General features: G+C 41.9%; 1 protein-coding gene across 6 annotated transcripts in view; it reads left to right on the forward strand.

Annotated features, from left to right (window-relative positions):
* The first annotated feature begins 3,873 nt into the window (after positions 1 to 3,873).
* Positions 3,874 to 15,285, forward strand: part of tafa1b (TAFA chemokine like family member 1b) — a 115,574-nt gene continuing 104,162 nt past the window's right edge. The window contains exons 1-2 of one of the 6 annotated variants that reach the window (XR_013808209.1): positions 3,874 to 4,467; positions 6,743 to 6,879. Coding sequence is in view for 1 of the 6 variants with exons in the window: in XM_079681357.1 (XP_079537483.1) it covers positions 4,905 to 4,936; positions 6,743 to 6,879 (169 nt within the window). In the remaining 5 variants the exon portion in view is untranslated. Of the gene's footprint in view, positions 4,468 to 4,824; positions 5,286 to 6,411; positions 6,535 to 6,742; positions 6,880 to 15,285 lie in introns of those variants that run through there. The other 5 variants (XM_079681357.1, XR_013808210.1, XR_013808211.1 and 2 more) reach the window with 5 other exon arrangements.

Below are 15,285 nucleotides of genomic sequence, written 5' to 3' on the forward strand. Positions count from 1 at the left end.
TCTCCCCCACCCTAAGTAGACTTACTAAGTTATCAGACTTCCTCCTCTCTTCATGTCCAAGGTTGATAAAGGTTACCCCTTGTTGTATTTGTATCAGTGAGCAACCATGTGAATAGATGATAATGGCATTCTCAACCTCCAGGCTTAGCAGCACCCTTCAAACTATTATTTAGCACGGTGATAATGGCCATTCAATAGGTCGATTCGAAGCGGGTCCACAGTAGAACCACAGTCCAGGGTGCAAAACAATATACTATTTCAAGCTACCTACTGGCTGCTGCATGTGGTCTTCAGCAGGCAGCTCAGGTTGCCTGACACCATTGCATCAATGTCACTGAGGCCTGACGCCATCTCACTTTTAGAAGTCTCCAAACAGAGGTTTGTTTTTAAACTGACAGTTCAACAGCTGATCACAAAGCTGGAAACAAAGAGCAAACTCCAGAGACAATGCAGCCACAGTGAAAACAGTCCTTACCTTGTGTAGAGGCATTCTTATGGTCGGCCGTGTGAAGGCAGGCAGGACAAGCAAACAAATCGAAAGGGCTATAACAAGCAAGCAGGTCATAACAACAAGCACAGACAAAACACAATTTAAGGCTGCAATGCCAAGACAACATACACAATCTGGCAGAGAAGGATCACCGGTTACTATCTTCTCGCCCTGCACTAATAGGACTAAGGGGCAGCTGTACCAACAGATGACAGTTGAAGGCTAGGAAAAGGACATGGCATAAAAAAAGCAACTTACCACAGGCACACATATAGTATGCCCAACCATCTAACCCAACCTCCTCCCTAAAGCTTTATACAGTGATATGCCACACTACTTCTGAAAAAAATAAAATAATAAATACTAGTAAATAAAAAATGGCCCAATTATAGAAGAGTGAAGTGTGTAAGTGATGAACTGACTTGAATTTCCCTCTTGATGAAAATGAGAAAGTAATTAGGGACGCGACAGCAAAAATCATTTATCTTTTTGGCTATAAAATAACAATTTGTTTTTGTGTTTTCCTCGTAGGGTTTGTACTGACTAACAGTGTTTGTTCTCCCAGGATCTGCTGATGGTAGAGAAAAGCTGAAGGTAAAGCCAGAGAGGTTTATGTGTGGAGAACTGTAAATCCACTAACCTTAGAGAACCTTATACACGTAAAAGTCCACTGTTAAAAATCTACTATTTCCTTGAAGCCAGGCCCCTCAGTAGTGTACCTGTGAGCAATTGCTAAAAAAGGATATTCAGATAAATGTGAAATAAATTATTTCTACAGATCATGTTCCTCCATTGCATTAATCATCTTCTTCTCTTCCCCAAGAGTTGCCACTGCATACTTCTTCAAAATGAATTTTCTCTCTCTGCCTGCCTTAATCTGTCTTGGCAATTTCTTTCTTTCCCTCTATCTCCACCTTCCTGTGTCGCTCTACCTTTTTCTCTGATAGAATGGCTTATGGAGCAAGTGTCTACGGAGAGTAGGTTTACTAACAAAACAGCTCCCCTCGACAAATGAAGAAATGCTTGGTTTGCTTCAGTGAGAGATCTTGAGACGTATGTAGAAATATTAGTGGACGAGGGCTCATATTTTACAGGAGACCAGCGACGGCTGGGGCTTTGAAATGGTTTTGGTATAGCTACCGGGTGCACATTAAAGCTTGTTGGCTCCACTGGAAGGAAGAGTTTTATTAGCCCGAGGGAGAAATGGAAAATAAAGGGGATGACAGAATGGGAAAGAAAGATGGAGAGCAAGTGAGCGATGCTGGCAAACCTCTCTGTTTAACAGGGCTGCCCAGATCCAAACACAGAGTTGGCCAGTGATTGGTCGGTTGTGGTTAGGACTTGGCACGGGCTGTAGCGACAGCTGTTTGGAAATGATGGAAGCCCCTGAGAAGGGAGACGGAGAAGAGAGGGACCAGGACAACAATCCAGAATTACTGCGAAATGCTGTTGTCTCTGTCCATTCTCCCAACACAACTCCGCCTGACGCAGAATGAAAAGTAACAGACCACAACAAATCAACAAACGGAAAAAAAGGAAGATACAAATGGGAGACTTTTGTTGGTAGACCACATCGGAACTGAAAGGGACATGTAGTAATTGGATGCCTTCAATCTTAAGTTCTCCTCTGAGGCTTGTTTGTGGGCCTGTTTCATTTCACGCCTTCATCTCAGTCCAATGGGACAGATCATAGAGACATTAAGACAAAATGAATTTCAACCGTGCATGCAATTAATGCTCCCAACAAAAGGGAACATCAACAAATGTGCACGAACACAAATAAGCCAATTTATTGGTAATCAAGCCATTGTGTGCTAATAAAGCTTGACAGCGTAGGAGCAGTAATCAATGTGTTAATTACTCTGCGGCTCTTGTTTAATGTGAAACTGGTCACTTAACATGTGGCGTGCTTTAACCCAACAGAGATCCAGATGGCAGCTTCGCTATTCATATCTGCATTCACATTAAATTATTGCAGATCTATTTGAACACAAAGGACGCAGTCTGAAAAAACACAACACATGGATACAAACAGGAATAACTGCTGCAAAACTTCCCCCAATTTATCACCACAAAAGGAGGTCTCGGTTTACATCCACTCGGGTATTCACATTACACTTTGAATAACTAAACAGAAGTATGATAGGTGGTGATAGCAGCACCATGCTCTTGTACTAAACCTAACCAAGTAGACCAAGTTATGTTCTGTAAAGCTCAAAGTTAACTTTTGAAAGTATAAAGAAGAAGCAGAAGTTCATTTGTATTGTTGAACCTACGAAATAATTAGCAATAACGTTCGATATCATACACAAAGAGTCACAAGGATACGTTGCACTGCAAGGCATACACAAACTGTATTGACACAACCAAAGCATACAGTACAAATAAATCAGGATGCAGTTCCAGCTCCAGGACAAAGTGTTTCCAGATATTCATCATCAAGTTTATCTGTCTGCACTCCCCCACAATACCAGCACCATCCTCACTGTCTGCCAGCTTATTTAGCCCCTCAGCTGTGTATTGTTTTGAGTAGCATAGGGTTCATTTTCAGTGAAATGTCAGACTGTGAGTGAGTCAGCTGTGGCAGGTGCGTGGGATTGTCATATACTGTACATCTCCGGTTAACAGTGCAATAAGTTAAAGGGGAGCTCCTCAACATGGAAGGAAATGTGTTGGAAAAAAGGATTAATCCACACAAACAACACTTGGTTCCTCTCACCTGCCTGCATGGCTCAGGCACAGCGGAAACACACACGTGCAACCACCCACGCTAACACATACACAAAAGACAGTGGCTGTCATTTCCTTCAGAGCCAGCAGGGTCAGTTTGTGAGGAATGTGACAGAAAGATGCTCACAGGCTCTTTCAGGCATGCCGCTGCAGATGCAAGTGTGTTTGAGCGGTGGGAAAACCTCCAAAAAGAACAGGCCGTAAAAACCAATCCAGGCTCCTCACCACAAAAAGCATGTAGAAGGAGTAATAGATAATATGGTGATTGCAGCGCCGTGATGAGGCACGCTGCCTTCTATTAAAAGTGCTGTGCTTGGAGCATATTTCACTCTCACCCCTTAAACGCTGCCGGGTGATGACTAAAGAAAAGGCACATTCAGTCATCTTCCCCCCACACCCTCTTAGACTCACACACATGTGCCGATGGAGAACACATTCAACGTCTCGGAGGCTGGGATCTAAAGAGGGGTGGGTTAATAAAGTATTCCTCATTTGCTGATGAAGTCTTGATGCAGAAGTGGGCAGTCTTGCTTTAAGACATGTGATCTCTCTCAGCTCTCTCTCTCTCTTTCCAGCTGGGCTACATTGTAAAACACACACACACACACACACACACACACACACACACTCACACGCACGCTCACTCACACACTCTCCCGCTCTGCCTCTCTGACACAGACTCTCTACTTAGTGCGTTGGAGAGAGGACTGAGGCTCACACTATCAGCACAGCTTCTCAATGGGGGGACGCAGCCAAGAGCAGACAGAGCAGTCATTCCACTGGAGCCTTCCGCCGCACGCGTGAGAAGGAGCCGACAAGTGAAGGGGGGGGGTAAATTAGCTCCCTGTCATCACAACGTTGGACTTCTACTGACGGGGGATAGACACAGACTGAAGGAAGAAGAGGACAGGAGATGTTGCATGCATGTGGCTGATACAGCAGTGACATGATCAGCCTGCCATCAACTCAGATGCTGGTCAGTTTTTGACACTGGGTGCTTTTGGTGATTGTGTTGCCCAAGGATTTTCAAAAGGAGCTGAACTGAGAATATTGCGGAGGTAAAAAGAAGAGAAAAAAACTGCGTTATAGCTCCTTTTTCTGCCGTGTTTGGCTTATCTGCTACTGGAATTTGGTGCGGGAATCACTGGCTTCAAACTATGGATGGATTTAAGACTGAGAAGTGAGACTGCTTGGCAGGGAGGCAGTGATTTCGACTGAGCTCCTTTCCTTCTGAACACACTGCTCAGGTAAGGGTGTGAGACTTTCAAGGAATACCTCTGGTGTTTGGGGACAGGGAGGGTGGGGGATGTTTTAGGAATGAAGAAAAATGTGTTGATTAGATAACGACTTCTATGCATAGTGAAGTATAAAAGAGAGCTTCCACTAAAAACACCCCAAATATCACAAACCAATATAGCATTTGAGCAGTTATACAAGTATTACATGTAAAACAAACATTCTTACGATACTCCAAAATGCTTAAAGACGTTTTATAAGTGAAGTTAATCTAAGGAAATGCAAAAAAGTTAAAAGCATCGATAAAATGGCAGCCTAAATAATACTGTGGCACCTCGATCTCCCTGCTGTATGAGGATCAGTCACACGTGTTGTTAGGGAATCGTCACGAAAGTTGTCTCTGCAGTAGAAGAAAAAAAAAAAAATCAAGACTCTTTTTGTTGGATCCATGTTTAACGCAGGTGCTTCGTGCGCCTGCAGGTGTGTCTGCTGCTTTTCACTCCTCGACTGCATTTACTATCCACGCTGCGAGATTTACCAATTACGCATAAAGAAAGAAGCTGTCCTCCGATGACTTTACGCAACATTCCAAAACTGAGAGTAAACTGCTTTTACTGTGATTTTTATCCGAGTGGAAAACAAGAGGGATATTTGTTTGAAAGCTTTTTCAAACGCTGTTAACACGAGGCTGCAGCGGGGACAGGAAGAGTTCTGTTTTCCTGAAAGCTGCTTCCCTTACCTCCCGAAGTTCCTTTAAAACGATGGCAATGTTTGTTCGTGTTTATTTCAAGTCTGCCGTGCGCCTTCACCTCTAGTAAAAACGCCGCCGGTAAGAACTACATTTTATTTTCGGCACAAATGCCTCCGATCACCGGGATGAGCTCCGTCATATCATGCAATATGCAGATATCCATGCAAGCGCAACGATGTTTATGAATATGAAGCCAGATTGCTGAACAGAAAATAGTGTGGTTAAAAAAATAAATGGAAAACATACCCACGGGACCCGCTCACATTTCCACAAAACCGCGGATTATGTTGGATATAGCGCAGGGGTGGGGATTTACAATGTGCTGTTTAATTTTCTCTGATTATTAAGCAGTCTCAATGTCACTGAGGGCACTGAACACATGGGCCAACATTTAGTAGCCTAATGGCTTTAATCTCATATTCAGATTAACACACAAAGAGGTCTAGTTGGAGGTAAACGGCAAGCAGTGGCTTTAATGCTTTGTGGAAACAACACAGTGGATCAGGCCTGACTTCATTCTGCAGACATTTGAAACATTTCTGCTCCGAATACTTTTATTTAAATGTGAAATATCCATGGTTGGAAGCTTATATTGAAGAGATTCCCTGAGGCTCATGTGTCTGCTTAATATTCTCCTGTGTTTTGAGATATGGTAGAATCAAACATTAAAGGGGTGAAAGATTGAAACTGTCACATAAGAGCAGCAGAGTCACTGAAGTATTTGAAAACTGACAAAAGTAAAAACATTTAGACAGTCCCTGTGATATCTGATATAGTGAGTGATTTGGGTGGAATAGAATCTTCTTAAAATGAGAGAGGATTATAAATGTGTCCAATCAGTAGTCGGCAGGGAGCCTAAACACACCAAGCAGGAGTTTAGTTTAAAGGAGGTGGGTTGATGCTTTTACATTTCCCACTGCGGGGTCCTGAATAGAGAGAAGCGCTGATAACACCTAGAAAGGAGGAGAACCTCATTATTCAATGAGAGCTAAGGCGTGTCTCCATATGCTGGCCCTCAGCAGCCATCAGGCAGGCGCTAAACTAATCTGAAAAAGGCATTTCGTGCTTAGAAATTCAATACTTTACAAACATTTGGAATACCGCTGCTGCTGTTGTCAATTAAACTGTAATTTCCATAACAGATGATTACAGAAATAATGCCGTCTGTAAAAGATTATTTCCTTTTTTTGTACTTTAATTTCATATTTGTCCTTTTCAGGCTAAAACAGGTTTGAAGGAGACATATTGTCAAGATTGAGTGTTTGAGTATGCAGGGGTTTTATTGAAGCCTCTTTATCTTATTTCTCTTTTCATTCCCAACGTTATGGTAAGAAAAGCACAAACCTTTTAAATACATCTAGTAGAGATACTGTGGACAAAACATGTATTGGTTATATCCGACAATGCAGCAGAATACTAATATGTTTCTTTTGTTTGACACATTAAAGCATGTGTCTGCTGTAAATATGTATGAAGACACGCTGTAATACAAATGTTTCCCTGTGGTTTCCCCCCCTGCTGTGCGCCTCCTGCAGACTCAGCTTTACCATGTCCTGGTTGTTGGCCATGTGGATTAGCCTGGGCTTCCTGCTGTTGTGCCAGGCCACTCTCTACCAGACCATCCAGCAGCACCATGTGGCCCGGCCCGGCCGCACCGACATCCTCACCCTGGGTACGTGAACCTCTTTGTACAGATTTCGGCTTTACTGCGCAGTGTTTAAGTGCGAGATGTTGCCTTTGATGGGGAGAGCAGTTCTCATCGTTGGCTGTTGAAAAAAAGCAACAACATGGCTGCTGCATTATGTCAGAATGATTTGCCACAGTATGGTACTCTCGAACATGATGATTCACCGTGCGCACAGTTTAGCAAAAGCGAATGCTAATTGGGCTTCAAATTGCAAGTTATGTGCTCTTGTTTAGTCATACTTTATTTATTTTAGCATAAACATGTGGTTCTATTGACATATGTGTACTTTCACAGTGATACACTTTGGTTCTTTGGCTGAGTTGCACACTTCTGTTGACATTTGAATAAAGAGTGTATTTAAACGTGTGCAGCAAAGAAATCTTGACTACTACTACATCCTGAAATTAGCTGGAAGACTTGTTACGAGTAGGACGAGCTGTAGGCAAAACATCCTTATACTGTGCTGGTAGCCAAGGGAGCTTTGATCACTGTGGCTTAGAAGGAAATGACAATTATGTTTCCCCCTTTTTGCACTTTGAACGTTTGGCAATTAAGCCTGACGCCTAATGCACCGTAGGGGCAAAAGTGGAGGGTAGACGGCAAGGCGGATCTAATTCTCTGATTATGGAAAAGCTTTCCAGCTGTTTCTATGTGGGGTTGTTACAGGGAAGGCAAATGTTTTCTTGAGCAAAGCAAAGGCTTCCTTTTAAGCTTCTAACAATGAGTGTGACTCCATGCCGAACACAGAGTGGCTCTCTCTCCAGAAGCCAAGCTAGCTGTTAAACATTGATGCTATCTTCAGCTTGGTTCCCCTTTGTGTGTGTCGCATTGCCGAGCAAAAAGACAAGTAATTGAAGCACAGCAAGAGGGGGGGGGGGAAGAAAAAGTCCAGCAACGAATTCCCCAATCTTGTGTTGAACATTGGTGACTTTAAGGCAGCATCTCCCAGAATTGGCGTACTTTTTGCTTTGTTGAGCTGACACAGGAAAATCCAAGCTGTGATGGGGGGGGGGAAAGTTCTCAAAGTATCCGGTTCCCGTTAATTGGTACAAGAGGGTGAGGGATGAGCGACAGAGAGCTCCAATGAATTTTTAAAGGCTGGCTTGCAGTTTTTTTGTGTTTTTTTTCTCTTTCTGACTGGTTGGCAAGTGGAGCTTGGTGCCAAAGATGTACAAGGAAGTGCAAGGCTCAGTAAGTGTCTCTTGAATAATGCAGAAGTCCCAAAGGGAAAGAAAGGAAAAAATAAAAGCCCCCTCCCTCCAATCACTACCCTGGGTGTAGCTCCAGAAGAGGCAAAGGATAGTTATTGCTCAGAGTTCTTTGGAAGGTTTCCTGTCAGACAGACCACATTTTCTGCATTACATACAACACTGAGGCGGGTATGGACATGCAGATGCTCACACATTTACACACCATTTTCTCACAGAGGCCTTTGTGGTGTGGTGTTTTCATCCACCCCTGGGGATCCTGGAGTTGTGCTCAGGACACGTCAAGTCTAAGAGCATTCAAGCCTTCACTCTACAGATGGATGATAAACACACTCTGTTGATTCTGTCTTTTTATGTCTCAGATTTCATTCATGGTGTTAGATTTGATTGAGGCTGAGCCAGACGATTTTAAATGACGTCACCAAGAAGTATTCAAACGAAAGAGGATTTACTGAATAGATGCAATCAACCTTGGATCGATGGTCTTTTAAAATGTCACAATTACTCTCTAGAAAACTTCTGAATCTGCGATGGATGACAGCCTTAATTGGAGCTGACAAAATTATAACGTGAGGATGTGTCGTGATATTTTAACATCCTAATCTGTAGGCTTCCTGGGGATATTTGTCTATCACAACCGGGCACTCAAAGAGAGCACAGTCCTTCTCTGCTGCTCGGCAAACTGTACCATTTAAAGTATATCATGTTTTTTTTTTAAGAGGATTAAGCTGACATCAATCTTACTCAGCCGTGGAGTGGCGTTAACCGATCTAACCAGAACTGCTCTCTCAGAATTGAAATGCTATGATGAATATTTGAATTAGAATTGATTTTATAATTTGAGAAGCTCTCTGGTTTCATTGAGGCCAAAACCCTCAGATATAAATAGATAGGGCTATGTAGGACGTAGCAAAAAAAGAAAAAAGATGTCTTGCCTTGTGCAATCCATTGGCTTTCATGCTTTGCTGTTTCTCCGTAATCAAATTATTCTCGTGTTTCTAAAAGACGATGAAAATATTTTTGATATACTCTCTACCATACAGAAATTAAGTTTTACAATTGTTTTTGCTAATGAAGCGTGAGAATTACACGATTTAAAGATGTCTGTGCTGATAAACAGATTAATGGACTCACACTTGCCTTTCCATCTGCTAAGATTATTGATGAATTATATTTTGCTTGCTGATAAGACAGTTGAAGCTGCTTTTTGAAATTTAATGTATTGTTTTCAGGACCCAATATACAAGGTATGAAGTGAACTTGGGAGATGGTATTTAGTTAGACAACATCCTGAAATAAGTTTATTTGGATCTTGGCATGCAGCCCGGACTACTGTCTGAGAGATGTGGTACCAAAACTCCCAAAGCATCCCACATAGGCATAGATGCACAGACAAGGGGCTGTGCTGGTATCTGAAGAGGAAGTGAAGGTCATGTGGAGCTCAGTATAAATCTAATCCCTCGGCCTGTTGGAGCATCTGACAATATTTGAGAAATCGGCGCATCCGCCTTCTTCAACAGTGAGCTGACGGTGCACACTTAAAAAAAAAAACGAGAATGTGACTGCTGAGATAAAGTTTCCGTATCCCATTTATTTATTTTTTTCAAATGTTTCCGTGACAAATCGGCATGGTCACCGCTGAGGCGGAGATTGAATAACGAGTTTCCTGACTGCTTCGTCACCTGCTCGGAAAGTGGCGCCGCTCCCTTTCCCATGAGCCTCCGCTTCTCACAGCTTCCCCCTGCGTCTTTCTGCTGCGGCGGAAGATTGATGGCGGCCTGATTCTGGGCAGCCAATTCTGGTCTCTCAAGAAATAATCCAGTACGTTGACAGATGAGCTGAATGTGACATGACACACACAAGCCCGATTCGGCGCTCTCCTCACCTGCCAACACAACGAGCAAAAGTACTCCCTGCCAACACCACTGCTGCAAAACCAGGGCACTGTTGACAGTATGAGACTCCAACACAAGCCAGTGAACGTGTGAACGATATACATTGACTGAAGTGTTTCTGTATGTGCTTATGTGCTCTTGTATGTTTTCTTTTAATGCTATCAACCTGTTAATATGGACAAATCTGGTCAAAGTCAAGTGCTTATTTGGATTAATGTGCAGTCCCTTCTTAAATACAAAAAGTGCATTAATGAAGTGTTAACATTTAAGTCGTCAGTTTTCTTTGAGGCAACGCTTGGCAGGTACTGTATTTGTATACCTTTTTGCTCAGCCGTAGTTTCCTTACAGCAGCCATGTTCCTAATATATCAATACCCAGCGGGGCCATATCTGAATATAACAACACTTTAGCTGCTGCTTTGTTTTATTATGACTCTGACAGGGCAGTTTAAGAGAGTCTCAGATCTAATAGAACAACAGGATCTTGTTGCATGCAGCTGTAAAACTAACTCTACTCTGCCTGTTACACTTTGATAGGAGCTTGTTGCCGACGTTAAGTTTGACCCTTTTTTATGGCAGCCATATGCAGTGTATATCGGAGCGATCACATCTTATTAAACCCTTTATTCTGAAAATGATATGCTGATCGTATTTAAACGGTGAAATAAACTCTGAGTGGTAGCCATAGGGATGCTGGTTTCAGATGTACATGAAAAATATGACCCTTTACACAAAATGGGTGATGGTGAATGGCTGATATTTAATGCAATGCTGCTGCTGTGTTTTCATCCACTTATTTTGAAACGGCTTGTAAAGTATTATCTCAGATGATTGGAAGGCATTTTAATGAGCTCATTGTTCAATGTGCCATAATGCTTCCTTCTCCTTCGTGTAAAAAAAAAAACCTTTGATGTGAAAGAAAACATGTAATTACTTTGATGAGGAGAGATGCATCATAAGGACAAACAAGCTAATCAGAGAGGAAGTGTTTGGTAAATCAGGGAAAGCATCTTTGGCTTTAAGAACACCAACTGTCAAAAATATACTATAGAGCTCGGCTTTGGCTTTATTGCTATTGAAGTTTTTTACTTTACATCTAAGGGTCTGGGTGTCACGATTCTTGTGTTATGTCACGTTTTGTATGTCTTGTATTGGGTTTATTTTGCTGTTCGGTTCTCCCTTGTGTATTGTCTCGTCCCTCTCTCTGTGTTTTTCCTCCCTGTCGTTAGTTTCCCTGGTGTGTCTAATTGTCTGATTGTGTTCACCTGTTGCCCTTGTGTTTCTCCTCCTCTGCCCGGCTGTTTCTCGTCTCGTGATTACTAGGGATGTCCCGATCACCTTTTGTTGCTCCCGATCCGATTCAGATCATTTGATTTTGACAATTTGCCGATACCGATTTTTCCCGATCAGATCTTTATGAAATGCATTAAGAGAAAAAAAAGAATCTATGTCTATGAAAACAAGCCCTAAAGAAGCAACACATACATGATGTTGTGTCATTTGAAACCAAAACTAAGGCCTCAGGATGACTTTAAGACTTGAACATGGGCATTTTTGTTTTGTAACAATTAATAAAAAATAAAAAAGTATTTAAAAAAATAAAAATCCCGATCCCCGATTTCTTTTCTCCCGATTCCGATCTTTTCAAAATCACGTTATCGGCTCCGATCCCCGATCACGTGATCGGATCGGGACATCTCTAGTGATTACCCCTCCCTGTATTTAGTCTTGTCTCTTCCTGTGTTCAGTGTTGGTTCGTCTTTTGTTGGTGACTGAGTTCACCGGGGAGTGTTCTGTTTGTCCAAATTATATTATTATCCTTGAAATAAAGGTATTATCAGTGTTATCTGCATTTGGGTCCTGCTTGCTTCACTCAACCTTAACACTGGGTTTTCTAGAGAGGAAAACATCTGACAAGATACAGGCTGTTGAAGTATACTTTGAACTTAATTTAGGATAGCTCTCTTGTAAATGAGGACGGGGTAGAATCTGGAAACCATATACACGCAGTATGAATTGATTATTTTTCCTTTTTCGTTCCATGGCCGAACGGATGGCTGCTTCAGAAGATTGATGGTTTTCCTGCCAGTGTTTGGGAATGTGAAGAAATTAGCTGGCTCAAAACCTGAATGCACACACTGTATTCACCTCAGAACTCATTTCCATAGTTTTCAGACTTCTCATTACGACGGTGTTAGCGACAGAAATTCAAGTGAGCTGCACATTTTTTAGGCAGTCGCCTTCAAAGTGGTTATCTTACTGCTTCGCTTCTTTTATGGAGGTGTAAGAGCTTTTATGAACGGCAAATCCATCCATACTACCCTCGGGAAAGGCTTTCTTTTACAAGCTCTGTGTTTTTTGTTTTGCCATTAAATCAGCTTTATTTACATCCCCATTAAACTCTGGAAACTAATTAGTGAGAATTAATGGTGAAAGAAAATTCAATTATATTTCAATGGATGACGCTTTAATGATATTTATTATTACAAATACAAGTCATTACTGTCCAAGATTGAGGAATAGCCTTTTAATTGGTTGAATCTCTGCTATTGAGTTTGGCTAAATATTGGCTTGTGTGTGTAAAACAGTCTGTAAACGCTGATTAAACCAGAGCGCAGTGGAAATCAGAAATGTTATACGACACAAATTAAATTAGAAACATTTTTATTTTTTTAACATGGCATCTGCAAATCCGGTATTTTGCCGACAAGGGGTGCAAATCCTATAATCTACCTCCACATGGGATTATAATTGCTTTGAAAACTGTGAGTTTAGGTGGAAAGAGCTCATCTGCGCTATATGATCCCACTTTCTATCACACAGCATGCCCTTCGAGGTAATGAAAGCAACCTTTCTAAAAACTAGGCAATAACTGCCTGATCATTCAGGTGCCGAGCAGCTCTTTCTCCGTGTCCTCTTCCCCCAGCTCTCAATCGTCTTGCCCCCCCCCATCCATCTCTCCCCCTCCCTCCATCACCTCGTCTCTATCGGCCCCTCAGACGATTTGTCATGGATCAGATGAGACAATTTGTCATGGATTAGTGCACTTAAATGTCTGTGTGATAGTGGAAGCAGTCACTGGAAAAGCTTAGGAATCCTATTACATTGCGTTTTATGGCCGGCGAGAGGGGAGGGAGGAGTGGAGGTTGAATTGGCACTTTCTATAGCCTGTGTGCCATTTCTTGACTTTTTCCTCTACGCATAATCAGATATTCACTTAGAGGTGAACTCCACTGATGTGTCCAAACTGGGAAAGTAGACCCGAGGTTACATGTTCTCTCTTGGCTCACTACTTTCTCAATATGTTTCCGTTTTATTAAGTCTTTGCTACGCCCCGCTGTGCCTGTCAAGCTTGCCGTTTTGGTACAGCACATAAGCACTTAAAAATAACAGTAGATATGACTCAAAATTCGTAGTTACTTTTTTAAACTAAGGGCTCTTCATTTTGAACAGAAGTGGACACAATCCAGCATAGTGTGTATATACAGTATAGATGGCTATGTAGCCTGAGTTGTTAAAAACGACAACTCAGACTGACTTAAATTTTTTTTCAAGAGGATATGTTTCAAAACTAAAACCCAGAAAAGGGGTTTATAAAATGCTGTGTTTACGCTAATCTTTTGCTCATATTTTTGCTCCCATCCCGGGGGAAGTTCAAGTCTTGAACAGGTATTGTTCTAACTGTATCTGTAACAACAGACTTAGCTAACTTTGCTTAACCTTGCCTTTTAAAAATAAATGCTAGGTTATTTTTGTAGGTGACATAGATTGTATGTAGTGGACGTAGTCACCGTAATGTCACCTATTGGTTCGGCACTACAGTGTGTAAGCCTCTAGTTCAGCATTCTGGCTTTTGCCATCTTTAGCTCTATAGCTGTTGCCATCTTGTTCAAGGTTCTTTATTAGTCATGCGAACATAGCTACAGTGTAGTTATGCCGATGAAAATCTTGTGTCACAGGCTTCTCCAACAGTGCAACACAAACACAGATAACAGAAAAATATACTGTAGTGCAAGTAAATAGTAATACAAAAAGAAAAATATTTAAAAAAGTGAAATTGTGATTTTTTTTGTTTGTACCTGAAACAAGAGGGTGACACAAAGTACAACTGATCAGGAACAAAAACGTTTTCAGGAGGCTATGTTACAGACCCAGTAACAAATGTTACAGACCCAGAGGTAGGCAGTTGGCTTGTTAGCCACAAATGCTACTATTTCCAGTTTACATTAGAGCTTGTTTTTTGTGTAGGCTATACATAACTCATTGACCAAAAGCTTTAGGTAAAGCATAGAGATCTTATAAAGGCCTCATGCACACCACTTGTCTTTATCTGTGTGGCAATATTCAATGCTAAACAGACCTGTCCGGCAGTGGCTCAGTCAGTAGGGGCTTGGACTGGGTAGGGTTGCCGGTTCAAGTCCCCGACCAGACCTAAAATATGGAGTGTGGACTGCTACTTGGAGAGGTCCCAGTTCACCTCCTGCCCTGCCCTGGTGCCCTTGAGCAAGGCACCGAACACCCCCCTTCCCCTAAATCCGATTGCTCCCCGGGCGGTGTACAATAGCTGCCCACTGCTCCTAGTACTAGACTCCTGGTACTAGGATGGGTTAAATGCAGAGGCCATATTTCACTGTGTGTGCTGTGTGCTCTGTATGTGTGACCACTAAAGAGGGTTTCATCCCTCCCAATTCTATTCTATTCTATTCATTGTTGCATATCTTTGGTTGGGGGTTTATTTTAGCAATCCTGAATGTTGTTGTACGCTTTTTTGAGATTGATACAGAACAACCCCCTGCCATACCTACCGATCTCACCATATTACGATACATATATCAATTGTTCCCTCAGCGTTTCATATTCTCTCTGAGCAAACAGATTCTGATTCAGCTGCGGTAATATTGTATCATTATAATCAGTATATATTTACTCGGTGTCCTCATTGCAAGCATTGAAGTCTATGTACTCTATGGTTCATTTTCTCCCCCTTTGAGGTGGATTGGATTGAAGTAGATTAGATCCCATTTTTCTCTGATATCAGGTAATTGTATCAGACAGGTGCTATTTAACACAGGTGGCTCATTCCCACAATTATCCCCAATAAATGGAAGAATATGAAAATAGACAAATCAGTCGCACGGTGTTCAAGCAACCCATCTGTCTCATAATACCTGAGATGTGTGTCACAGTTAGTTTATTTTTCAGCTGTCTGTTTTAAATGGTGTACTCTTCTCCTGCGTCATTGTGTTCATTCTATCCCCTTGAGGCACATCTATTTTATTTATACTAAAC

This window comes from Notothenia rossii, assembly GCF_949606895.1.
Source record: "Notothenia rossii genome assembly, chromosome: 5".
Lineage (NCBI taxonomy): Eukaryota > Metazoa > Chordata > Actinopteri > Perciformes > Nototheniidae > Notothenia > Notothenia rossii.